At 48.7% G+C, this 27,786-nt stretch overlaps 1 protein-coding gene across 2 annotated transcripts in view; it reads left to right on the top strand.

The window, feature by feature from the left end:
• The window catches only part of CASD1 (CAS1 domain containing 1), a 176,331-nt gene that overhangs the window by 46,293 nt on the left and 102,252 nt on the right, over positions 1 to 27,786 (top strand). The window contains exons 2-4 of one of the 2 annotated variants that reach the window (XM_063921397.1): positions 6,728 to 6,824; positions 11,999 to 12,119; positions 23,523 to 23,567. In XM_063921397.1, the coding sequence (XP_063777467.1) occupies positions 6,728 to 6,824; positions 11,999 to 12,119; positions 23,523 to 23,567 (263 nt within the window). The remainder of the gene's footprint in view (positions 1 to 6,727; positions 6,825 to 11,998; positions 12,120 to 23,522; positions 23,568 to 27,786) is intronic. The other variant, XM_063921399.1, reaches the window with a different exon arrangement.

Genomic DNA, 27,786 nt, shown 5'->3' on the forward strand with positions numbered 1-27,786 from the left:
GTAAGTAAATTCTTATTTTTAGTTAGGTTTTTTATTTTCAGAGAGCTTCTGCTGGCAACAGACTCTCTGCTACGTGGGACTGAGGGGAGAGAAGCAAACCTTCTTACTGCGGCTAGGTTGCGCTTCTTAGGCTACTGGACACCATTAGCTCCAGAGGGATCGAACACAGGACCTGACCTTGTCGTCCGTTCCCGGAGCCGCGCCGCCGTCCCCCTCGCAGAGCCAGAAGACAGAAGCCGGCAGAAGCAGAGAAGACATCGAAATCGGCGGCAGAAGACTCCTGTCTTCACATGAGGTAGCGCACAGCACTGCAGCTGTGCGCCATTGCGCCCACACTAACCCACACACTCCGGTCACTGTAGGGTGCAGGGCGCAGGGGGGGGGCGCCCTGGGCAGCAATTGATACCTCCTGGCGAAAGCTGCATATATACAGTTGGACACTGTTATATGCATGAGCCCCCGCCATTAATTTTACACAAAATCGCGGGACAGAAGCCCGCCGCTGAGGGGGCGGGGCCTTCTTCCTCAGCACTCACCAGCGCCATTTTCCTTCCACAGCTCCGCTGAGAGGAAGCTCCCCAGGCTCTACCCTGCAGAATCACGGTAGAAGGGTAAAAAAGAGAGGGGGGGCACATAAATTTAGGCGCATTAATCATAATACAGCAGCTACTGGGTAAACACTAATGCTGCATTCAGACTGCAAATGCCGGATCCTACCCGGTAAGACAAACGTGTACTTACCGGGTGGGATCCGGCATTTGCCCTCCGCTGCTGGCTTTCCGACCCGGCAATATACCGGGTCGGTTGCCATAACAACGGAGCGCGCAGCAGGGGCGGGGGTGGAGGCGGCGTCGGGAGATGAGCTCATCTCCAGCGCCGCCTCTCCCTATCTTGTGAATGGGAACCGTGTCGCATCGACACAGCTCCCATTCACACCGCACCTGACCCGGTAATCAACCCGGGTAAAACCCTTCTTTTTTACCGGGTTGATTTACCGGGTCAGGCGACCCGCTAAAGCGGCCAGTGTGCTTTCACATTGCACACTGACCCGGTTCGACACGGCAATATGCCGTGTCGGTACCGGGTTATTTGTGCGATGTGAAAGGGGTATAAGTTACTGTGTGATTCCTGGGTCATATAGCGCTGGGGTGTGTGCTGGCATACTCTCTCTCTGTCTCTCCAAAAGGCCTTGTGGGGGTCCTGTCCTCATTTAGAGCTTCCCCTGTGTGTGTGTGGTGTGTCGGTACGCGTGTGTCGACATGTTTGACGAAGAGGGCTATGTGGAGGCAGAGCAAGTGCAGTTGAATGACGTGTCGCCGCCGACTGTGCCGACACCTGATTGGATGGATATGTGGAAGGTGTTAAATGATAATGTAAACTCCTTACATAAAATGTTGGATAAAGCTGATACCTTGGGCCAGTCAGGGTCTCAACCCATGCCTGATCCTACAGCGCAGAGGCCCTCAGGGTCTCAAAAGCGCCCACTATCCAAAATGGTTGACACAGATGTCGACACGGATTCTGACTCCAGTGTCGACGACGATGATGCAAAATTGCAACCGAAAATAACAAAAGCTATTCGCTACATGATTATAGCGATGAAGGATGTTTTACACATATCAGAGGTAAACCCTGTCCCTGACAAGAGGGTTTAGATGTATGGGGAGAAAAAGCAAGAGGTGACTTTTCCCCCTTCACAAGAGTTAAATGAGTTGTGTGAAAGAGCGTGGGATTCCCCTGATAAGAAAGTCCTCTTTTCCAAAAGGTTACTTATGGCGTACCCTTTCCCGCCAGAGGACAGGGTGCGCTGGGAATCCTCCCCTAGGATAGATAAAGCTCTCACACGCTTATCTAAGAAGGTGGCCCTGCCGTCACAGGATACGGCCACCCTAAAGGATCCTGCAGATAGAAAGCAGGAAAGTATTCTGAAATCTGTTTATACACATTCAGGGACTCTACTGAGGCCGGCAATTGCGTCGGCGTGGATGTGTAGTGCTGTAGCAGCGTGGACAGATAATCTGTCTGAGGAAATGGATACCTTGGACAGGGATACCATTATGCTGACCCTGGGGCATTTAAAAGACACTGTCCTATATATGAGGGATGCCCAGAGGGACATTTGCCTCCTGGGCTCTAGAATTAATGCAATGTCAATTTCTCCCAGGAGGGTCCTGTGGACTCGGCAGTGGACAGGTGATGCCGACTCCAAAAAACACATGGAGGTGTTCCTTACAAGGGTGAGGAATTGTTTGGGGACGGTCTCTCGGACCTGGTTTCCACAGCTACTGCTGGGAAGTCAAACTTTTTGCCATATATTCCCTCACAACCTAAGAAAGCACCGTATTACCAAATGCAGTCCTTTCGCGCACAAAGAAGCAAGAAGGTCAGAGGTGCTTCCTTTCTTGCTAGAGGCAGGGGTAGAGGAAAAAAGCTGCACCTTACAGCTAGTTCCCAGGAACAGAAGTCCTCCCCGGCTTCCACTAAATCCACCGCATGACGCTGGGACTCCACGGGTGGAGCCAGGAGCGGTGGGGGCGCGTCTCCGACATTTCAGCCACCAGTGGGTTCGCTCACAGGTGGATCCCTGGGCTATACAGATTGTGTCTCAGGGATACAAGCTGGAATTCGAGGTGATGCCCCCTCAACGTTACCTAAAATCGGCCCTGCCAGCTTCCCCCATAGAAAGGGAAGTAGTGGTAGCGGCGATTCACAAGCTATTTTTCCAGCAGGTGGTGGTAAAGGTTCCCCTTCTTAAACAGGAAAAGGGATACTATTCCACAATGTTTGTGATACCGAAACCGGACGGTTCGGTCAGACCTATATTAAATTTAAAATCCCTGAACATTTATCTGAAAAGATTCAAGTTCAAAATGGAATCGCTCAGAGCGGTCATTGCAAGCCTGGAAGAGGGGGATTTTATGGTGTCTCTGGACATCAAGGATGCTTACTTGCATGTCCCCATTTATCCGCCTCATCAGGAGTACCTCAGATTTGTGGTACAGAACTGTCATTACCAATTCCAGACGTTGCCGTTTGGGCTCTCCACAGCACCGAGAATATTTACCAAGGTAATGGCAGAAATGATGGTGATCCTGAGAAAGCAAGGAGTCACAGTTATCCCATACTTGGACGATCTCCTCATAAAGGCAAGGTCCAGGGAGCAGTTGCAGATCAGCGTAGCGCACTCTCTGGAAGTGTTGCAACAGCATGGCTGGATTCTGAATATCCCAAAGTCGCAGCTGATTCCTACGACGCGTCTGCCCTTTCTGGGCATGATTCTGGACACAGACCAGAAGAAGGTGTTTCTCCCAGCGGAGAAGGCTCAAGAGCTTGTGACTCTAGTCAGAGACCTCTTAAAACTGAAACAGGTGTCGGTGCATCGCTGCACGCGAGTCCTGGGAAAGATGGTGGCATCGTACGAAGCCATTCCCTTCGGCAGGTTCCATGCGAGGATCTTTCAATGGGATCTGTTGGACAAATGGTCCGGATCGCATTTTCAGATGCATCGGCTGATCACCCTGTCCCCCAGGGCCAGGGTGTCTCTTCTGTGGTGGCTACAGAGTGCTCACCTTCTCGAGGGCCGCAGGTTCGGCATACAGGACTGGGTCCTGGTGACCACGGATGCGAGCCTCCGAGGGTGGGGGGCAGTCACTCAGGGAAGAAACTTCCAAGGGTTGTGGTCAAGTCAGGAGGCTTGTCTGCACATAAATATCCTGGAACTAAGGGCCATATTCAACGCCCTGAGTCAAGCGGAGCTCCTGCTTCGCAACCAACCGGTGCTGATTCAGTCAGACAACATCACCGCGGTGGCTCATGTAAACCGCCAGGGCGGCACAAGAAGCAGAGTCGCGATGGCGGAAGCCACCAGGATTATTCGGTGGGCGGAGAATCACGTGCAAGCACTGTCAGCAGTGTTCATTCCGGGGGTGGACAACTGGGAAGCAGACTTCCTCAGCAGGCACGACCTTCACCCGGGAGAGTAAGGACTTCATCACAAAGTCTTCACTCAGATTACAAATCGATGGGAACTGCCACAGGTAGACATGATGGCGTCCCGTCTCAACAAAAAGCTACAAAGGTATTGCGCCAGGTCAAGAGACCCTCAGGCGATAGCTGTGGACGCCCTGGTAACACCGTGGGTGTCCCAGTCGGTCTATGTGTTTCCTCCTCTTCCTCTCATACCCAAGGTGCTGAGAATCGTAAGAAGAAGTGGAGTGAGAACAATACTCATTGTTCCGGATTGGCCAAGAACGACTTGGTACCCGGAACTGCAAGACATGCTCACAGAGGACCCATGGCCTCTGCCTCTCAGACAGGACCTGTTGCAACAGGGGCCCTGCCTGTTCCAAGACTTACCGCGGCTGCGTTTGACGGCATGGCGGTTGAACGCCGGATCCTAGCGGAAAAAGGCATTCCGGAGGAAGTTATTCCTACCCTGATAAAGGCTAGGAAAGACGTGACAGCAAAACATTATCACTGCATATGGCGAAAATATGTTGCTTGGTGTGAGGCCAGGAAGGCCCCTACAGAGGAATTCCAACTGGGCAGATTTCTGCACTTTCTACAGTCTGGAGTGACTATGGGCTTGAAGTTGGGATCCATAAAGGTCCAGATTTCGGCCCTATCCATTTTCTTTCAAAAGGAACTGGCTTCTCTTCCTGAAGTTAGACGTTTGTTAAGGGAGTGCTGCATATTCAGCCCCCTTTTGGGCCACCAGTGGCACCTTGGGATCTCAACGTGGTGTTGGGTTTCCTGAAATCCCACTGGTTTGAGCCACTTAAGACCGTGGAGCTGAAGTATCTCACGTGGAAAGTGGTCATGCTATTGGCCTTAGCTTCGGCTAGGCGTGTGTCAGAATTGGCGGCTTTGTCGTGTAAAAGCCCCTATCTGGTTTTCCATGTGGACAGGGCAGAATTACGGACTCGTCCCCAATTTCTGCCAAAGGTGGTGTCATCTTTTCATTTGAACCAACCTATTGTAGTGCCTGCGGCTACTCGTGACTTGGAGGATTCCAGGTTACTAGATGTAGTCAGGGCTTTGAAGATTTATGTAGCCAGAACGGCTGGAGTCAGGAAAACTGACTCGCTGTTTATCCTGTATGCCCCCAACAAGTTGGGTGCTCCTGCTTCAAAGCAAACCGTTGCCCGCTGGATCTGTAACACGATTCAGCAGGCTCATTCTGCGGCTGGATTGCCGCATCCAAAATCAGTGAAAGCCCATTCCACAAGGAAGGTTGGCTCTTCTTGGGCGGCTGCCCGAGTGGTCTCGGCATTACAGCTTTGCCGAGCTGCTACTTGGTCGGGTTCAAACACATTTGCAAAATTCTGTAAGTTTGATACCCTGGCTGAGGAGGACCTTGAGTTTGCCCATTCGGTGCTGCAGAGTCATCCGCACTCTCCCGCCCGTTTGGGAGCTTTGGTATAATCCCCATGGTCCTTACGGAGTCCCCAGCATCCACTAGGACGTTAGAGAAAATAAGATTTTACTCACCGGTAAATCTATTTCTCGTAGTCCGTAGTGGATGCTGGGCGCCCGTCCCTAGTGCGGACTTTCTGCAATACGTGTATATAGTTATTGCTTAGTAATGGGTTATGTTATGTGGGCATCCATTGTTTGATGCCCTGTTGTTGTTCATACTGTTGACTGGATAAGTGTATCACAAGTTATACGGTGTGATTGGTGTGGCTGGTATGAGTCTTACCCGGGATTCCAAAATCCTTTCCTTATAATGTCTGCTCTTCCGGGCATAGTTTCCTTAACTGAGGTCTGGAGGAGGGGCATAGAGGGAGGAGCCAGTACACACCAGATAGTACTAAATCTTTCTTTAGAGTGCCCAGTCTCCTGCGGAGCCCGTCTATTCCCCATGGTCCTTACGGAGTCCCCAGCATCCACTACGGACTACGAGAAATAGATTTACCGGTGAGTAAAATCTTATTTTTTTTATAACCCAACCCTGACTTGTACTTCTCAACAACTTTGTCCCTGACTTGTACTGGAGAGCTTCTTGGTCGTCATGGTGTGATGTCTCTTGCTTAGTGGTGTTGCAGCCTCTGGGGCCTTTCAGAAAAGGTGTGTTTATACTGACAGATCATGTGACACTTAGATTGCACACAGGTGGACTTCATTTCACTAATTATGTGACTTCGTAAGGTAATTGGATGCACCAGAACTTTTGAGGGGCAAAAGGGGGTGAATACATGTGCATATGCTAATTTCCAAATTTTTATTTATAAAAATTATTTTTTATATAAATTTCTATAAATTTTATATAAATATTATTTCTCATTTCACTTCACCAACGTAGACTATTTTGTGCAGATCCATCACATAAAATTCAGATAAAAAAATAAAATAAAAAATTACAGGTTGTAATGTAACAAAATAGGTAAAAAGCCAAGGGGGTCTCACTTGGCACCAGGGATCACCTTGTTTGAAAAATATGGGGGGGCATGTTTTTTCTTGCCCACGGCCCCTGCTCTGGTGAAATGGCTTATTGGGGCAATAATTTACTAGACATGGTTTTGCCTTGTAAATGATTGTGGATTTAAAAAAGTCGATCTGCCAGCATCCCCACCACCGGCAAAAATGGACCCTATTACATGTGCCCCATTTTATTTACTTATTTACTTAATGCTGGCTGTGTACAGACACAGACCAGGCTGTATTCAGCCACAGTAATAATGCTTTATGTTGAATTCCAGTCAGCGTTGTGTGTTCTTTTCATCAGGAGATGACACGTGTGGACATCTGATATCAAGTGGCCGTTTCCTGGGTGAAAAAGTATGGCAGCCCTACAGCTGTATGATGCACAAGTACAAGTCAAGGTAAGGAAAGGCAGTTTTTCTACAAAAAAAAAAGACCATTATGAGTCATTTAAAGCACCAATCCCATGAAAAAACGGGGTATGTTTTTAGCATGAATCACTGAGGCAGGCTATAGGAAGCGACCATATTTCCGCAATTTGTTTCTTTTAGAATGTTATTAACAATTGATGATGATTTTATATTTTCCACAGTGTTGCGTAACTACCATGGTAACCACAGTCACATGGCATGTGACCTGTTTAACAGAGAAGCTCGGCAATGCCCCATGAGTTCGTTCTCCACTGTTACATCCTTACCCTCCTTCTAGTCCCTGTGCCGTCATCCAATAGGCTGAGAGCTGTGTGAGCCAGTATTTGACAGCCATATTTGTTTTCCCTCCAGAGAATTTATAGTAGGAGATACTGATTTGTAGGAGGCAAAAGAAATCCGAAGCATGTTCAAAATCTACTTAACTTGCTATTTAAAAAAAAAAAAAAAATATGGGATTGCTGCTTTAAAGACTTGGTACCTATACCACTTTTATCATCTTTATGATTATTATTTGTAGAGTGCTTACTACATACCACACGTCCTTTTGTTTTCACCCACGTATCATATGTCTCCTCAGACCTTTCTGTACTTCCCTGTGATCTGGAACTGCTCTGATTACTTTGATATGCGAACTTGTTGAGAAAATAAAGCCACGGCTGCTGCACATCGTAGCACTTTGTATTCAGACTCCTAACAAATGAATCAGCGCAGCTGTTCTGTGGCATTGCATTGGGATTAGGATGCGCAGTCAAGCGAAGTAGACGCTCTGTGCCAGCTCAGTCACACGGGACCTGGCGTGCTGAGAAGCGTTATTTGCCACGAGTGTGGATCATTAGGTCGAACATAATTAGGTCGATAGTCACTAGGTCGACCCCATATGGTCGACGTGGCATATGTTGACTGGGTCAGTAGGTTGACAGGAACAAAAGATCGACATGAGAGTGGTCAACACAAGTTGTTTTTTTTGGGGTGCTATTTTGTATGTTTAGCCACATTTAACCGCAATTAGTTACTGCGTTCACTCTCCATGCTTCAGCCATGTTTCTTACACCAAGTAAACTCAAGTAGTTTATGCATTCAAACTGTTTCCACAGTGCCATTCCTCTCTGCGCATAGATGGATGGATTAGATAGATACTATAGATCGATCGATAGATAGGGCAGTACGGATGATGTAATGGTAGCATTACGGCCTCACAGCACTGAGGTCATGGGTTTGATTCCCACCATGGCCCTAACTGTGTGGAGTTTGTATATTCTCCCTGTACTTGTGTGGGTTTCCCCCGGGTACTCCGGTTTCCTCCCACAATCCAAAAATATACTTCGAGGTTAATTGGCTCCCAACAAAATTAACCCTAGCGTGAATGTGTGTACACGTGATAGGGAATCTAGATTGTAAGCGCCACTGGGGCAGGGACCAATGTGAATGGGCAAATATTCTCTGTAAAGCGCTGCGGAATATGTGTGCGCTATATAAATAACTGGTAATAAATAAATAAATAATAATAGGGGTAAATTTACTAAAGTGGACTTTTTTTTTAAGAACTGGTGATGTTGGTCATAGCAACCAATCAGATTCTATCTATTATCTTCTAGAAACAGCTACATAAATGTTAAATAGAATCTGATTGGTTGCTATGAGCATTATCACCAGTTCTAAAAAAAACTTCCACTTTAGTAAATGTACCTCTATCTATCATCCATCTCATCCATCCATCTATGTACAGAAAGGGAATGGCTCTGTGGAAACAGTTTGAATGCATAAACTACATGAGTTTATTTGATGCAGTTCTAAAAAAAAAAAAAAAAAGTCCCACTTACTAAATGTACCCCATAGAGAGAGAGCTAGATAGATAGTGTTCCTTCTAGGCTGTTTCAGCAGGGTGCTGCTCCCTGCCCATTTTTGAAATGTGAAAAAGCACCATGCCCTTTTTCAGTGCACCCTGCAGGACCATAAATCGCCCCCTTGTATACAGTATGTAACAGTCAGAGTGCATGATACAATGTTGTCGTCTACTCCTTGGAACAAAATTTCTATCCTAAGCCAACTGGATGGCAGAGGCGGCACTGTAAATAACACAGCACTCTGATAAAGAGGGAAAGAACAGGGTAAGCAGTGAGCATGTACTGCTTACAGTATTTCCCTAGTAGAACAGACTTCTTTTTTCCTCTATATTTTAACCCATTGTTTAACTTTTCTGTTTTATAACGCATACGGATTATAACTACTTCAGCACTGGAAAAGACATTTATAATAATCTACTTATGTATATGCTACAGCCGATCTTTCAAGAAGACTGGACATATACAGTATGTTTCTCAGTACAGATGTTAGGTGTCTTATATGTATGCATGGGTATCAGTGTTCGCAAAAACGCGCTATAGCGCGTATTTTACCCCAAAACGGAGGATGAGGACTCACTTTTTAATAATGGGAGGGTCCCCGGGGACGCGCTCCGCTGGGATGCACTCTGGCGCTGTGCGCTTGCTCTGACATTACTTGTCAGACATGCGCGTCAGGAGGCTGCTGCTGGGCGGGAGGACGCAGAGAGTACCACGCTCCCGCTGAGAGGAGCGAGGGACTGCATGATCATGCCGCCGACCACGGGAAGCCGCAGCGCGGCTCTCCGGGGAGGGAGGAGGTTCGAGAGAGCCGGAATCTGTGTCAGAGCCGGAGCCGCGGCCGGGTGACATTACTCGGCAGTGATGAAGTTTGCCGGACTCGCCACCAGGAGACAGCTCCCTGCAGTGCAGAAATTGAGGATGCAGGTAGGGCGCTGGGACAGTGGGGAAAGGAGTGTGTGGTGCTGGAGTCAGTGTGCAGGGCCAGGCAGAAACAGCAGCATGCCAATGCTCCCTTCACAGTGTCTGCCCCTTCTCCAGCCCAGTGTCCCCCAGCATTACTGACCCTGCCAGCAGAGCGTTTCCCCCTTCCCTCCCCATCCAGTCCACTGTGCCATCTCACTGCCCTCCCATCTAGAACCCTCAATCAGTCCAGACACACTGATCCCCCCCCACCCAGTGTCACACCCCTATCTCACTGCCACCTTCCCGCCCTGCTCAGTGCCTCCCCATTCATAGTGTCCCCCCATACAGTCCAGTGTCCACCACCATCTCATGGACTCCCTCATCCCAGTCTCCCCTCCCCCAACCAGCTCCCTGCCCCCATCTCACTGCCCCCTCAACAAGAACCCCACCAGCCAGTCCCATTACAGTGCCTCCTCATTCATTCCAGTGTACTCCCTTCTACTGCTTAAGGGCCCTACACATTTAACGATCCACGCCGAGCTGCCCGACGGCGGATACAGCCGACGGGCGACCCAGCGGTGGGGGGCAGTGACGGGGGAGTGAAGTTCCTTCACTCCCTCCGTCACCTGGCTCCACAGAAATGCAGGTAAATATGGACGAGATCGTCCATATTGGCCTGCATGCACAAGGGAAGGGGCACCAGCGATGAACGAGCGCGGGGCCGCGCATCGTTCATCGCTGGTGCCTCCACACTGAAAGATATGAACGGTATCTCATTCATTAATGAACGAGATCGTTTGTATCTTTCAGTCAGATCGACCAGTGTGTAGGACCTCTTAGTGATCCTGCATCACACCACCATCTCTCTGCCCCGTCCCCTCCAGACCAGTGCTTTACCTGGCGCAAAGTGTATAACATGCTTTACCTGGCGCAAAGTGTATAACATGCTTTGCCTGGCGCGAAGTGTGTAACGTGCTCTGCCTGGCACAAAGTGTGTAATGTGCTCTGCCTGGCACAAAGTGTGTAACGTGCTCTGCCTGGCACAAAGTGTATAACGTGCTCTGCCTGGCGCAAAGTGTATAACGTGCTCTGCCTGGCGCAAAGTGTATAACGTGCTCTGCCTGGCGCAAAGTGTATAACATGCTCTGCCTGGCGCAAAGTGTATGACGTGCTTTGCCTGGCGCAATGTGTATGACGTGCTCTACCTGGCGCAATGTGTATAACGTGCTGCAATGTGTATAACGTGCTCTGCCTGGCGCAAAGTGTATGACGTGCTCTACCTGGCGCATTGTGTATAAGGTGCTCTACCTGCTGCAATGTATATAACGTGCTCTACCTGGCGCAATGTGTATGACGTGCTCTGCCTGGCGCAATGTGTGTGACGTGCTCTGCCTGGCGCAGTGTGAACTGACACTATTATGTGGTCACGCCCCTTCCCCATGAAGCCACGCCCCTAATTTTGTCCTTGCTTCCGTGCTTTAAAGAATGGGAGGGGGAGCACCTATTCACTTTCTGCTGGAGGGCACCAAAGTGTCTAGTTACAGCTCTGGTGCATGGTGTCCTGTATGCCACACAGCGCAGCAGCATTGTCACCCCCTCCTCCCCCATGCAACACTTTTAAGTGTCAAAATCAAGTCTGTGTGTTTTTATATTTGAATCATTTAATACGATTAATAAGAGCCTTCATCCCGATGGAACCCAGAAATAGACAGGTAGGACCCGAATTTTTAAAAGTGAGGGGTCCCTGGGACCCACTTTTTTTTCGGCTCAGCGCGATCACTGGGTATATGATCTACTAAGGGCAAAATGTATGTACAAAAACTATAAACATATGCGCTATGCTTTGTGCGCAAAGCGTTACATCAAAAATGTGCCCTTCAAAATAAAAATGTGCCCTCTTCAATGCTCAGCACCCTGCCCTAAAGATATCCTAGAGTGAACACTAGATAGATACAGTAGATCTAGAGAGAGGTTGATACATATGTGGATATATTGGCATTGTAAATAGAAGAAGTCTTCTCAGAAAGCACACACAACGATTATTACTTTTACAGCATGCCTAACGTGTAATTAGATGGTGACAGGTCCGCTTTTATGTGACAGGCTTGTACATGCTGCTAGCAGTGTTTTTTATTTCTTAATAAATCATTGTAGACTATAATTAGAAACAAATCAAGTCATTACAGAAGTATCCGGAGCATGTTATATTTAGCTATTTCCTTTATCATAAAGTTCTCCTACCAGTCTTACCAGATAGAGATCGCTCCGTAAATGATGGTTCTGTTGCGGCACAACCATATTACTGTTTGTGTCTTATTATTTGAGGCGTAATAATAGGCACCACTTCTGTTTTGGTCTATGAAACTTTATTTATGCGTTTTTTTTATATATACACAGTGAAGCCAGAAGCTGCCTTAAAGACCAACGTGTTACATTTGTAGGAGATTCCAGGATCCGCCAGTTATTCTACGCATTTGTGAAGATTCTTGACCCGCAATTCAAAGAAGAAGGTAACAAGGTAACTAACAAACCGCTAAGATATCTCCCCCCCCCCCCCCCCCCCCATGCCGTAAAACAGGCGATTAACTTTCCAAGCTCCAGGATCATTACAGATTATCACATGGAGAAGGGAGTTACAATTGCAGAATTTAAGAGGAAATAAAATAAAGTTTTCATGTAAAATGTTTGGATTCAAGATCTAACGAGGCTTCTAGACCCTTCTTAAGGGGGGTACTCACGGAGCGGTTTTTGCTTGATTTCTAAGCAATCTGACTAGATTACTTAGAAAGAAAACATACATCGATCAGTGTGTATGCCCCTTCTGGCTAAGTGGGTTTCTTCAGCCAATCAGGGAGCGCCACGTTGTAGCACTCTCCTGATCAGCTGTGTGGTCCTGTCCTCACTGACAGGCAGCACACGGCAGTGTTACAATGTAGCGCCTATGCGCTACATTGTAACCAATGATGGGAACTTTCAGCTCAGCGGTGACGTCACTTTAGGTCAACCGCAGGGCAGAAAGTTCCCATCATTGGTTACAATGTAGCGCATAGGCGCTACATTGTAACACTGCCGTGTGCTGCCTGTCAGTGAGGACAAGAGCACACAGCCGATCAGGAGAGTGCTACAACGTGGCACTCCCTGATTGGCTGAAGAAACCCACTTAGACATCAGTCAGAGTGGGTTTCTGGCATTCGTGGAAAGGAGTCCCATGTGAAAACATGGGGCCCCTTTCAGTTCGTGGCTCGGCTTTCCGTTTTCTTATTTTATGCAAGTACGTGGATTACCCATGGATTTCCCGAGGAGCCTGGACCCCTGGATCTCGTGAGTATAATTTCTTCAACAGGTACCCCTTGGATTCTACTGGAGAAGAGGACCGACCTGCGTGTGAACATAAGGTAAGTATGTATGTATGTTTGGGTGGATGTATGTAATAAATCTTTACTTTCACGGTGTGTGTGTCTTGTCTTTTTTTGGGTATTTTTTTAGTGGTAGTACTACAGGTACCAGCGGGCCCGTTTTTCCGCCGCATGCTGGTACTTGTGGTTCTCCAAGTACCAGCATGCGGGGGAGGCTTGCTGGGACTTGTAGTACTGCTACTAAAAACAATGTCTTTTCTTTTACAACAAAGGCTATCAGCCTCCCCATCCGCAGCCCATTGGATGGGGGGGGACAGCCTCGGGCTTCACCCCTGGCCCTTGGGTGGCTGGGGGGGGGGACCCCTTGATTGAAGGGGTCCCCACTCCCCCAGGGTACCCCGGCCAGGGGTGACTAGTTGGATTTTTGATGCCACGGCCGCAGGGCGCTGTATAAAAGTGACCCCCGGCTGTGGCATTATCTGTCCAGCTAGTGGAGCCCGGTGCTGGTTTTAAAAATACGGGGGACCCCTACTCTTTTTGTCCCCCGTATTTTTGGGACCAGGACCAGGCGCAGAGCCCGATGCTGGTTGCTTAAATATGGGGGAACCCCTGTCATTTCCCCCCCCATATTTTTGCAACCAGGATCGGCTCAAAGAGCCCGAGGCTGGTTATGCTTAGGAGGGGGGACCCCACGCATTTTTTTTTATTATTTTACAGTGTTTAATTAAAAAAAAAAAAAAAAAAATAAACCCCAGCACGGATCACACAGATCCGGCCGAGATTGATTGTAAAAAAAGTCGGCAGTGTTTTGCTAATCACTGCCGTAAAAATAGGTAAAAAACCACGAATGACATCGACATCGGAAGAAAAGAAAAACCCGAATACGACAGCTTAGTAAATCCATCGTAATCAATTCAAAAAGTTGCAGTTTTACACTGTCGATGTCATTCGTGATTGAACTTTGACTTTTTTTCGGAAATTACGAATCTTAGTAAATAAACCCCAGTGTCTACTATCTAGTAAATATTGGTGCAGCTATGCCGCACTGTGTTCTGCTTGAAATCCGTGGCACTGGCCAGCTGCCGTTTATGGGCTAGATGCATTATTGCTTGGAAAGTGATAAAATGGAGAGTGAAAAAGTACCAGCCAATCAGCTCCTAACTGACATTTTTCAAACACAGCCTGTACATGGCAGTTGGGACCTGATTGGCTGGTACTTTTTCACTCCCCATTTTATCACTTTCCAAGCGATGATGCCTCTAGTCCCATGTGTGAATCCATATAGCGTTTTCGTCAGACCCGGGTCCTGCGAAAACACTATGGGGTATATGCAATTGCGGTCGAATTCCCGAAAATGTCGAAAAACGGGACATTTTCGTCCAAAAAAAAAATCGACAATGCAATTCAGTACTTTCCGTCAAAAAAACGGACTTTCCAAATTCGACTTTTTGAAATTCGACATTTGTCAAATTCGACATTTGTCAAATTCGACATTTGTCAAATTCGACATTTCTGCAATGGTACAAATGCGGCAATTCGCCAAAAGTATATTTAATTGAAGTTTGGAAATTCAACAACAGTGCTTTTAGACAGTAAATTCGTCATTTTCAATCCGCCACACTTTGGTGGCGGAATCTAATAAAAAAAATTTAAAACATGTTTTTTTTTGGTGGTTTTTTTTTTTAATAATAGCATATCTATTTATATTAGAAGGGATTAGGTAGTTGGTTTGTCTATTTTGGAGGCACAAGTATTATTTATACATTTTTAAAAATATAAAAAAAAATTTAAATTTTTTTTTAATGGAATGGTAAAAATCCGAAAAAAAATTGCGTGGGGTCCCCCCTCCTAAGCATAACCAGCCTCAGGCTCTTCGAGCCGGTCCTGGTTCTAAAAATCCGGGGGGAAAATGACAGGGGATCCCCCGTATTTTTTGCACCAGCACCGGGCTCTGCGCCTGGTGCTGGTGCAAAAAATACGGGGGACAAAAAGAGTAGGGGTCCCCCGTATTTTTTACACCAGCATCGGGCTCCACTAGCTGGACAGATAATGCCACAGCCCGGGGTCACTTTTATACAGCGCCCTGCGGCCGTGGCATTAAATATCCAACTAGTCACCCCTGGCCGGGGTACCCTGGGGGAGTGGGGACCCCTTCCATCAAGGGGTGTCCCCCCCCCCCCCCCCCCCCCAGCCACCCAAGGGCCAGGGGTGAAGCCCGAGGCTGCCCCCCCCCCCCCCATCCAAGGGCTGCGGATGGGGGGCTGATAGCCTTGAGAAAATGAAAGAATATTGTTTTCTCCAGTAGTACTACAAGTCCCAGCAAGCCTCCCCGCAAGCTGGTACTTGGAGAACCACAAGTACCAGCATGCGGGAGAAAAACGGGCCCGCTGGTACCTGTAGTTCTACTGGAAAAAAAATACCCAAATAAAAACAGGACATGCACACCGTGAGAGTAAAAGTTTATTTCACACATGTCGACACACACATACTTACCTATGTTCACACGCCGACCTCTGTCCACTTGTCCAAGTAGAATCCACGTGTACCTGTGAATAAAATTATACTCACCTCAATCCAGTGTCCAGATTATAATCCACGTACTTGGCAAAAAAAACAAACAAACACCCGGACCAAACGGACTGAAAGGGGTCCCATGTTTACACATGGGACCCCTTTCCACGAATGCAGAGACCCCCCCGTGACTGCTGTCACAGAAAGGTCTCTTCAGCCAATCAGGAAGCGCTACTTCGTGGCACTCTCCTGATTGGCTGTATGCGCGTCTGCTGTCAGACAGCGCATCGCACAGCTCCCTCCATTAGTTTCAATAGTGGGAATTTTGCGGTCAGCGGTGGGGTTACCTGCGGTCAGCCGCTGACCGCGGGTGACCTCACCGCTGACGCAAAGTTCCCACCATTGAATATAATGGAGAGGCTTTGCGATGCGCTGTCTGACAGCTCAGACGCGCATAGCCAATCAGCAGAGTGCCAGGACGTTGCGCTCGCTGATTGGCTGAAGAGACCTTTCTGTGACAGCAGTCACGGGGGGGTCTCTGCATTCGGGGAAAGGGGTCCCATGTGTAAACATGGGACCCCTTTCAGTCCGCCTGGTTCGGGTGTTCGTTTTTTTTTTTTTTTGCCAAGTACGTGGATTATAATCTGGACACTGGATTGAGGTGAGTATAATTTTATTCACAGGTACACGTGGATTCTACTTGGACAAGTGGACAGAGGTCGGCGTGTGAACATAGATAAGTATGTGTGTGTCGACATGTGTGAAATAAACTTTTACACTCACGGTGTGCGTGTCCTGTTTTTATTTGGGTATTTTTTTTCCAGTAGAACTACAGGTACCAGAGGGCCTGTTTTTCTCCCGCATGCTGGTACTTGTGGTTCTCCAAGTACCAGTTTGCGGGGGAGGCTTGCTGGGACTTGTAGTACTACTGGAAAAAAACAATATTCTTTCAATTTTCTCAAGGCTATCAGCCCCCCATCCGCAGCCCTTGGATGGGGGGACAGGGGGGGGGCTTCACCCCTGGCCCTTGGGTGGCTGGGGGGGGGGACCCCTTGGTTGAAGGGGTCCCCACTCCCCCAGGGTACCCCGGCCAGGGGTGACTAGTTGGATATTTAATGCCACGGCCGCAGGGCGCTGTATAAAATGACCCCCGGCTGTGGCATTATCTGTCCAGCTAGTAGAGCCCGATGCTGGTGTAAAAAATACGGGGGACCCCTACTCTTTTTGTCCCCCGTATTTCTCTGACGTCCTAGTGGATGCTGGGAACTCCGTAAGGACCATGGGGAATAGCGGGCTCCGAAGGAGGCTGGGCACTCTAGAAAGATTTATGACTACCTGGTGTGCACTGGCTCCTCCCACTATGACCCTCCTCCAAGCCTCAGTTAGATTTTGTGCCCGGCCGAGGTTGGATGCACACTAGGGGCTCTCCTGAGCCCTTAGAAAGAAAGTATAGATTTAGGTTTTTTATTTTCAGTGAGACCTGCTGGCAACAGGCTCACTGCAGCGAGGGACTAAGGGGAGAAGAAGCGAACTCGCCTGCTTGCAGCCGGATTGGGCTTCTTAGGCTACTGGACACCATTAGCTCCACAGGGATCGACCGCAGGCCCAGTCCTTGGTGTTCGGTCCCGGAGCCGCGCCGCCGTCCCCCTTACAGAGCCAGAAGCAAGAAGAGGTCCGGAAAATCGGCGGCAGAAGACATCAGTCTTCACCAAGGTAGAGCACAGCACTGCAGCTGTGCGCCATTGCTCTTCACACACACTTCACACTCCGGTCACTGAGGGTGCAGGGCGCTGGGGGGGGGCGCCCTGAGAAGCAATTATAACACCTTGGCTGGCAAAAATATAACAATATATAGCCCCAGAGGCTATATATGTGGAAAATACCCCTGCCAGAATCCAGAAAAAAGCGGGAGAATAGGCCGCGGAAAAGGGGCGGAGCTATCTCCTGCAGCACACTGGCGCCATTTCTCCTTCACAGATCCGCTGGAAGGAAGCTCCCTGGCTCTCCCCTGCAGTCTACACTACAGAAAAGGGTAAAAAAGAGAGGGGGGGCACTAAATTTAGGCGCTGTATAAATTATATAGATAAAGCAGCTATAGGGGACATAACTCAGTTAGTCCCTGCATTATATAGCGCTCTGGTGTGTGCTGGCATACTCTCACTCTGTCCCCCCAAAGGGCTTTTGTGGGTCCTGTCCTCTGTTGGAGCATTCCTTGTGTGTGTGCGGTGTGTCGGTACGGCTGTGTCGACATGTTTGATGAGGATAATGATGTGGAGATGGAGCAGATGCCTTTAGAAGGGATGTCACCCCCTGCGGGGCAGACACCTGAGTGGTTGAGCTTATGGAAAGAAATGAGTGCACGTATAGACTCCTTACATAAGAAATTTGACGACATGCCAATTGTGGGACAGCCGACTTCTCAGCTCGTGCCTGTCCAGGCGTCGCACAGGTCATCAGGGGCTCTAAAACGCCCGCTACCTCAGACCGCAGACCCAGATGTCGACACTGATACTGACACCAGTGTCGACGACGATGAGTCTAATCTGATGCCCACTAAGGCCATTCACTGCATGATTGAGGCAATGAAAGAGGTGTTACACATTTCTGATATAAATACAGGTACCACTAAAAAGGGTATTATGTTTGGGGAGAAAAAACTACCCGTAGTTTTTCCCCCATCAGATGAATTAAATGAAGTGTGTGAAGAAGCGTGGGCTTTCCCTGATAAAAAATTGGTAATTCCTAAGAAGGTACTAATGGCGTTCCCTTTCCCGCCAGAGGATAGCTCACGTTGGGAAACACCTCCTAGGGTGGATAAAGCGCTCACACGTTTGTCTAAAAAGGTGGCACTACCGTCTCCGGATACGGCCGCCCTCAAGGAACCTGCTGATAGAAAGCAGGAGGCGATCCTGAAGTCTGTATATACACACTCAGGCATTATACTTAGGCCAGCTATTGCGTCAGCTTGGATGTGCAGTGCTGCCGCTGCGTGGTCAGATAAACTGTCAGAAAATATTGACACATTAGACAGAGACACGATCCTGTTAACCATAGACCATATAAAAGACTCAGTCTTATATATGAGAGATGCACAGAGGGAAATCTGCCGACTGGCATCTAAAGTTAGTGCATTGTCCATTTCTGCCAGGAGAGGCTTATGGACTCGCCAGTGGACAGGAGATGCAGATTCTAAAAGGCACATGGAAGTGTTGCCATATAAGGGTGAGGAATTATTTGGGGATGGTCTCTCGGACCTAGTTTCCACAGCAACGTCTGGGAAGTCAGCATTTTTACCCCATGTCCCCTCACAGCCTAAGAAGGCGCCGTTTTATCAGGTTCAGTCCTTTCGGACCCAGAAAAACAGGCGTGGAAAAGGCGGGTCTTTTCTATCCAGAGGCAGAGGTAGGGGAAAAAGGCTGCAACAAACAGCAGGTTCCCAGGAGCAAAAGTCCTCCCCCGCTTCTTCTGCCAAGTCCGCCGCATGACGGTGGGGCTCCACAGGCGGAGCCTGGTATGGTGGGGGGCCGCCTCAAGAATTTCAGCGATCAGAGGGCTCGCTCACAGGTGGATCCCTGGATCCTTCAAATAGTTTCTCAGGGGTACAAACTGGAATTCGAGGCGTCTCCACCCCACCGGTTCCTAAAATCTGCCTTGCCGATTGCTCCCTCAGACAGGGAGGCGGTGCTAGCGGCAATTCACAAGCTGTATTCCCAGCAGGTGATAATCAAGGTACCCCTACTTCAACAAGGCCGGGGTTACTATTCCACACTATTTGTGGTACCGAAACCGGACGGTTCGGTGAGACCCATTTTAAATTTGAAATCCTTGAACACATACATAAAAAAATTCAAGTTCAAGATGGAATCGCTCAGGGTGGTTATTGCGAGCCTGGAAGAGGGGGATTACATGGTATCCCTGGACATCAAGGATGCTTACTTGCATGTCCCCATTTTCCATCCTCACCAGGAGTACCTCAGATTTGTGGTACAGGATTGCCATTACCAATTCCAGACGCTGCCGTTTGGACTGTCCACGGCACCGAGGGTATTTACCAAGGTGATGGCGGAAATGATGATACTCCTTCGAAAAAAGGGAGTTTTAATTATCCCGTACTTGGACGATCTCCTAATAAAAGTGAGGTCCAAGGAACAGTTGTTGGTGGGAGTAGCACTATCTCAGGAGGTGCTGCACCAGCACGGCTGGATTCTGAATACCCCGAAGTCACAGCTGGTTCCGACGACACGGTTACTGTTCCTGGGTATGATTCTGGATACAGTCCAGAAAAAAGTGTTTCTCCCGGAGGAGAAAGCCAGGGAGTTGTCATCTCTAGTCAGAGACCTCCTGAAACCAAAACAGGTATCAGTGCATCGCTGCACGCGGGTCCTGGGAAAGATGGTGGCTTCTTACGAAGCAATTCCCTTCGGCAGGTTCCATGCCAGAATCTTTCAGTGGGACCTGTTGGACCAGTGGTCCGGATCGCATCTTCAGATGCATCGCTTGATAACCCTGTCTCCAAGAACCAGGGTGTCTCTACTGTGGTGGCTGCAGAGTGCCCATCTTCTAGAGGGCCGCAGGTTCGGCATACAGGACTGGGTCCTGGTGACCACGGATGCCAGCCTTCGAGGCTGGGGGGCAGTCACACAGGGAAGAAACTTCCAAGGACTATGGTCGAGTCAGGAGACTTCCCTTCACATAAATATTCTGGAACGAAGGGCCATCTACAATGCCCTAAGTCAAGCAAAATCCCTGCACCTACACCAGCCGGTGCTGATCCAGTCAGACAACATCACGGCAGTCGCCCATGTAAATCGACAGGGCGGCACAAGAAGCAGGATGGCGATGGCAGAAGCCACAAGAATCCTCCGATGGGCGGAGAATCATGTACTAGCACTGTCAGCAGTGTTCATTCCGGGAGTGGACAACTGGGAAGCAGACTTCCTCAGCAGACACGACCTCCACCCGGGAGAGTGGGGACTTCATCCAGAAGTCTTCCAGATGCTGGTAAACCGTTGGGAAAAACCACAGGTGGACATGATGGCGTCCCGCCTCAACAAAAAGTTAAAAAGATATTGCGCCAGGTCAAGGGACCCTCAGGCGGTAGCTGTGAACGCTCTAGTGACACCGTGGGTGTACCGGTCGGTTTATGTGTTCCCTCCTCTGCCTCTCATACCAAAGGTATTGAGAATAATAAGAAAGCGAGGAGTAAACACAATTCTCGTGGTTCCGGATTGGCCAAGACGAGCGTGGTACCCGGAACTTCAAGAGATGCTCTCAGAGGACCCGTGGCCTCTACCGCTCAGACAGGACCTGCTACAGCAGGGGCCCTGTCTGTTCCAAGACTTACCGCGGCTGCGTTTGACGGCATGGCGGTTGAACACCGGATCCTAAAGGAAAAGGGTATTCCGGAAGAAGTCATTCCTACGCTTATTAAGGCCAGGAAAGATGTTACGGCAAAGCATTATCACCGCATATGGCGGAAATATGTTGCATGGTGCGAGGCCAAAAAGGCCCCAACAGAGGAATTTCATCTAGGTCGATTTCTGCATTTCCTGCAAGCAGGAGTGAATATGGGCCTAAAACTAGGCTCCATTAAAGTACAGATCTCGGCTCTGTCGATTTTCTTTCAAAAAGAACTAGCTTCAGTACATGAAGTTCAGACATTTGTGAAAGGAGTGCTGCATATTCAGCCCCCGTTTGTGCCTCCTGTGGCACCTTGGGATCTCAACGTGGTGTTGAGTTTCTTAAAATCACATTGGTTTGAGCCACTGAAAACCGTGGATCTGAAATATCTCACGTGGAAAGTGGTCATGTTATTGGCCTTGGCTTCAGCCAGGCGAGTGTCAGAATTGGCGGCTTTATCATGTAAAAGCCCTTATCTGATTTTCCATATGGATAGGGCAGAATTGAGGACTCGTCCCCAATTTCTCCCTAAGGTGGTGTCAGCGTTTCACCTGAACCAGCCTATTGTGGTGCCTGCGGCTACTAAGGATTTGGAGGACTCCAAGTTGCTAGACGTTGTCAGGGCCCTGAAAATATATGTTTCCAGGACGGCTGGAGTCAGAAAATCTGACTCGCTGTTTATCCTGTATGCACCCAACAAGCTGGGTGCTCCTGCTTCTAAGCAGTCTATTGCTCGCTGGATTTGTAGTACAATTCAGCTTGCACATTCTGTGGCAGGCCTGCCACAGCCAAAATCTGTAAATGCCCATTCCACAAGGAAGGTGGGCTCATCTTGGGCGGCTGCCCGAGGGGTCTCGGCTTTAAAACTTTGCCGAGCAGCTACTTGGTCAGGGGCAAACACGTTTGCAAAATTCTACAAATTTGATACCCTGGCTGAGGAGGACCTGGAGTTCTCTCATTCGGTGCTGCAGAGTCATCCGCACTCTCCCGCCCGTTTGGGAGCTTTGGTATAATCCCCATGGTCCTTACGGAGTTCCCAGCATCCACTAGGACGTCAGAGAAAATAAGAATTTACTCACCGGTAATTCTATTTCTCGTAGTCCGTAGTGGATGCTGGGCGCCCATCCCAAGTGCGGATTGTCTGCAATACTTGTAAATAGTTATTGTTAACTAAAGGGTTATTGTTAAGCCATCTGTTGAGAGGCTCAGTTGTTTTCATACTGTCAAACTGGATATAGTATCACGAGTTGTACGGTGTGATTGGTGTGGCTGGTAAGAGTCTTACCCGGGATTCTAAATCCTTTATTATGTCAGCTCGTCCGGGCACAGTGTCCTAACTGAGGCTTGGAGGAGGGTCATAGTGGGAGGAGCCAGTGCACACCAGGTAGTCATAAATCTTTCTAGAGTGCCCAGCCTCCTTCGGAGCCCGCTATTCCCCATGGTCCTTACGGAGTTCCCAGCATCCACTACGGACTATGACAAATAGAATTACCGGTGAGTAAATTCTTATTTTTTTGCACCAGCACCAGGCGCAGAGCCCGGTGCTGGTTTTAAAAATACGGGGGGATCCCCTGTCATTTTTCCCCCCGGATTTTTAGAACCAGGACCGGCTCGAAGAGCCCGAGGCTGGTTATGCTTTGGAGGGGGGACCCCACGCAAATTTTTTTCGGGTTTTTTACCGTTTTTTCCGTTTTTTTTAAAATCGGATCAAAAGCCATCAAATCGACCGTTTTTCGACAGCGGGACTGTCGAATCCGTTTTTTATTGAATATGTTGAATTCCGGCACCCACTTGCCGGAATTCGACGGTCGAATTGTGTCGAATTAAAAAACGGCAGAAAAATTGCCGCAATTCGCCGCTAATTGCATATACCCGAATGTTTGGCACTAGCCTAAGCTACCCAAACACCTGACAACTTGTTGTAAATTCTATCATTTGCCCCCCCCCCCCCCCCCGGGTTAATGATAGGATGTATACTTGACTTGACTGGAATTGTTACATAAATTTGCCAAAACTGACCACTGATGAGAGATTAATGGAAAAAACTCTAGGGCACAGGTTCTCAAACTCGGTCCTCAGGACCCCACACGGTGCATGTTTTGCGGGTCTCCTCACAGAATCACAAGTGAAATAATTAGCTCCACCTGTGGACCTTTTAAAATGTATCGGTGAGTAATTAATACTCCTGTGCACCTGCTGGGTTACCTGCAAAACATGCACTGTGTGGGGTCCTGAGGACCGAGTTTGAGAACCTGTGCTCTAGGGCAGGGGGTTCTCCACTCCAGTCTTCGCGTATCTCCAACAGGCCATGTTTTGTGGATGTCTTTAATCATGTACAGGGGAGTTCGTCAGTGTTGCTGGGTCAGTAATTATCCCACCTGCTTCCACAGACATTAATCCTCAAAACATGACCTATTGGGGAAAACCTGAGGGTTGGGGTTGAGAACAGACAGGATTCTGCACCCTGATGACTCCGTCTAAGCGGACTCCGGTGGCTGGGATTCCCTAAAGTGTTTATTTTGGGGGTTTCAAACCGGGCAGCTTGTATCATAGAGACACAGCTGGCAGAGACGGGAGATAACATTGCCACATGTTGTTCTTGGATGGAAGACAGAAGTGTGCATAGGTGCTAACATTCATTTTTATCTTGTCAGCATGAGGACATTACATTTGAAGAGCCAATAGATAACCTCATTGTGGTAAGTGCATTAGAAATTTTATTTTGTTATTCAGAAAAATTGCTAGCTTTAAATATCCGCTCTGCCTTAGGGGGTCACCATATGTGTCCCAGAATACAGGCACAGAAACAATGTAATAACAATCAGCAGTCTTCCAATCTCTCTGATTTATGCTGGGTACACACTTGCCTATATATCATTCCTACAGCTGACGAACGATATATCGTCCCGGCTGTCTGCTCGTGTGTACACCCGATATGTCTGTGTAGAATGAACAATACATGGTTTTGATGAATGTGCAAGGACCTTGCCTAGTGTTTCTGTCTCCCCCATTGTGTGCCATCAGTTCCAAGTATTGCCTGTTGTGCCCATTGTAATCCCTTGTAGTGCGCCTGTAATTGCTGCCTCACCTGGATCCTTTGTGGGTAGATTGGATAATCCCTAAAATTGATTACCCACCTTTTGTATTAACTCCATGGTCGCAAAGCTATGCCTGTTTATTATGTCCATAGTTTCTATACTGTATTATGTTCAGATTCTCTGTTAAGCTCCTTGAATCCTATTGGAGAAAGAGCGCCATACAAATAAAATTATTATTATCTTGCATATGTATCATTACGTCTGCTGGTGTGTGTATACACTGACAACCGACTGCATACCTCCCAACATGACCCTCTCCAGAAAGGACAGAATGCTCTGCTCCTGGAGTTCCATCTTTATTTCTCTAACGTCCTAGAGGATGCTGGGACTCCGTAAGGACCATGGGGAATAGACGGGCTCCGCAGGAGACATGGGCACTTTAAGAAAGACTTTGACTCTGGGTGTGCACTGGCTACTCCCTCTATGCCCCTCCTCCAGACCTCCGTTTGAGACTGTGCCCAGAGGAGATGGGTGCACTGCAGGGAGCTCTCCTGAGTTTCCTGCTAAGAAAGTATATTTGTTAGGTTTTTTATTTTCAGGGAGCACTGCTGGCAACAGACTCCCTGCATCGAGGGACTGAGGAGAGAGAAACAGCCCTACTTCTCTGAGTTTCAAGGTCTTGTTTCTTAGGCTACTGGACACCATTAGCTCCAGAGGGATTGGAACACAGGTTCGTCCTGGACGTTCGTCCCAGAGCCGCGCCGCCGTCCTCCTCACAGAGCCAGAAGAAAGAAGCCGGGCGAGTATGAGAAGAAAGAAGGCTTCAAAGGCGGCAGAAGACTTCGTGAGCTTCACTGAGGTTACGCACAGCACTGCAGCTGTGCGCCATTGCTACCATACACCTCACATACTCCGGTCACTGTAAGGGTGCAGGGCGCAGGGGGGGCGCCCTAGGCAGCAATATAAACCTCTCCTATGGCAAAAAGAGATATATACATGTATAGTTGGGCACTGTACATGTATATAAAAGAGCCCCCGCCATGTTTTACATATTTTGAGCGGGACAGAAGCCCGCCGCCGAGGGGGCGGGGCTTCTCCCTCAGCACTCAACCAGCGCCATTTCTCTCCACAGCACAGCGCTGAGAGGAAGCTCCCCGGACTCTCCCCTGCTTACAGACGGTGACAGTGGGTTTTCAAGAGGGGGGGGGGGGGCACATATTTGGCGGTATACAGGTGTTTCAGCGCTATTGGAAGGAACATACTGTGTTTTTTTCCTGGGTTATAGCGCTGGGGTGTGTGCTGGCATACTCTCTCTCTGTCTCCAAAGGGCATAGGGGGAACCTGTCTTCAGAAAAGAGATTCCCTGTGTGTGTGGAGTGTGTCGGTACGTGTGTGTCGACATGTTTGACGCTGAAGGCTCACCTAAGGAGGAGGGGGAGTGCATGAATGTCAGGTCGCCGTCGGCAGCGCCGACACCGGACTGGATGGATATGTGGAATGTCTTGAGTGCTAATGTGAATTTATTACATAAGAGATTGCTATAAAAGACGTTTTGCATATCACGGAGGAACCCCCTGTCCCTGACACAAGGGTTTACATGTATAAAGAGAAAAAACCTGAAGTCACCTTTCCGTCCTCATATGAGCTGAGCGAATTGTGCGAAAAGGCTTGGGAATCCTCAGACAAGAGACTGCAAATTCCCAAAAGGATTCTTATGGCGTATCCTTTCCCGCAAAAGGACAGAATACGATGGGAATCTTCTCCTAAGGTGGACAAGGCGTTAACACGCTTATCAAAAAAGGTAGCACTGCCATCCCAGGATACGGCTACCCTCAAAGATGCTGCTGATCGCAAACAGGAGGTTACCATGAAGTCCATTTACACGCATTCTGGTACTATTATTAGGCCGGCTATGGCATCGGCCTGGGTTTGTAGTGCTGTCGCAGCATGGACTGATTCCTTATCAGCAGAGATTGAAACTCTGGATAAGGATACCATTTTAATGACCCTAGGGCATATAAAAGATGCTGCGTTATATATGAGGGATGCTCAGAGAGACATTTGTCTACTAAGCTCTAGAATAAATGCTATGTCTATTTCTGCTAGGCGACTCTTGTGGACCCGGCAGTGGACGGGGGATGCCGACTCAAAACGGCATATGGAGTCGTTGCCTTACAAGGGGGAAGAGTTGTTTGGAGAAGGCCTCTCGGACCTTGTCTCTACTGCTACAGCAGGTAAATCTAATTTTTTGCCTTATGTTCCCCCGCAACCTAAGAAGGCGCCTCATTATCAAATGCAGTCCTTTCGTTCAAATAAAGGAAAAAAGGTACCGGGATCGTCCTTTCTTGCCAGAGGTAAGGGCAAGGGGAAGAAGCTGCACACAGCTAGTTCCCAGGAGCAGAAGTCCTCCCCTGCATCGGCAAAATCCACCGCATGACGCTGGGGCTTCCCTGGGGGAGTCAGCTCAAGTGGGGACACGTCTTCGATTTTTCAGCCACATCTGGGTTCATTCACGAGTGGATCCCTGGGCACTAGAGATTGTTTCTCAGGGATACAGGCTGGAATTCGAAGAGGTGCCTCCTCGCCGGTTTTTCAAGTCGACTCTGCCAGCTTCTCCTTCAGAGAGGGAGTTAGTGTTAAATGCAATTCAAAAATTGTATCTTCAACAGGTGATAGTCAAGGTTCCCCTTCTGCAACAAGGAAAGGGGTATTACTCAACCCTCTTTGTGGTACCGAAACCGGACGCTTCGGTCAGACCCATTTTGAATTTAAAATCCCTGAACCTGTACTTAAAAAAGTTCAAGTTCAAGATGGAATTGCTCAGAGCGGTCATCGCCAGCCTGGAGGGGGGGGATTGGATGGTTTCCCTAGACATAAAGGATGCATACCTTCATGTTCCGATATTTCCTCCTCATCAGGCGTTCCTGAGATTTGCGGTACAGGACTGTCATTACCAATTTCAGACGTTGCCGTTTGGGCTTTCCACGGCCCCGAGGATTTTTACCAAGGTAATGGCGGAAATGATGGTGCTCCTGCGCAAGCAGGGAGTCACAATTATCCCATACTTGGACGATCTCCTCATAAAGGCGAGATCTCGAGAGAAGTTACTGGACAGCGTATCGCTGTCTGTGAAGGCGTTACAGTCACAGCTGGTTCCTACAACGCGTCTGACCTTTTTGGGCCTGATTCTGGACACAGACCAGAAAAAGGTTTTTCTTCTGATGGAAAAGGCTCAGGAGCTCATGGCTCTGGTCAAGAACCTATTGAAGCCAAAAAAGGTTTCAGTGCATCACTGCACACGTGTCCTGGGGAAGATGGTGGCATCTTACGAGGCCATCCCCTTCGGCAGCTTCCATGCGAGGACTTTTCAATGGGACCTACTGGACAAGTGGTCCGGGTCTCATTTACAAATGCATCAAAGTAACACCCTGTCTCCCAGAGCCAGGGTATCTCTCCTGTGGTGGCTGCACAGTGCTCACCTCCTAGAGGGCCGCAGGTTCGGCATTCAGGACTGGATCCTGGTGACCATGGACGCAAGCCTCCGAGGTTGGGGAGCAGTCACACTGGGACGAAATTTTCAAGGTCTCTGGTCAAGTCTAGAGACTTGTCTCCACATCAACGTCCTGGAGTTAAGGGCCATATACAACGCCCTACGTCAAGCGGAGGCATTACTTCGCAACAAGCCAGTTCTGATTCAGTCGGACAATGTCACAGCAGTGGCTCATGTAAACCACCACGGCGGCACAAGGAGCAGGGTGGCAATGGCAGAAGCCACCTGGATTCTTCGCTGGGCGGAAGGTCATGTAAGCGCACTGTCAGCAGTGTTCATTCCGGGAGTGGACAACTGGGAAGCGGACTTCCTCAGCAGACACGATCTGCA

This window comes from Pseudophryne corroboree, chromosome 5, assembly GCF_028390025.1.
Source record: "Pseudophryne corroboree isolate aPseCor3 chromosome 5, aPseCor3.hap2, whole genome shotgun sequence".
Lineage (NCBI taxonomy): Eukaryota > Metazoa > Chordata > Amphibia > Anura > Myobatrachidae > Pseudophryne > Pseudophryne corroboree.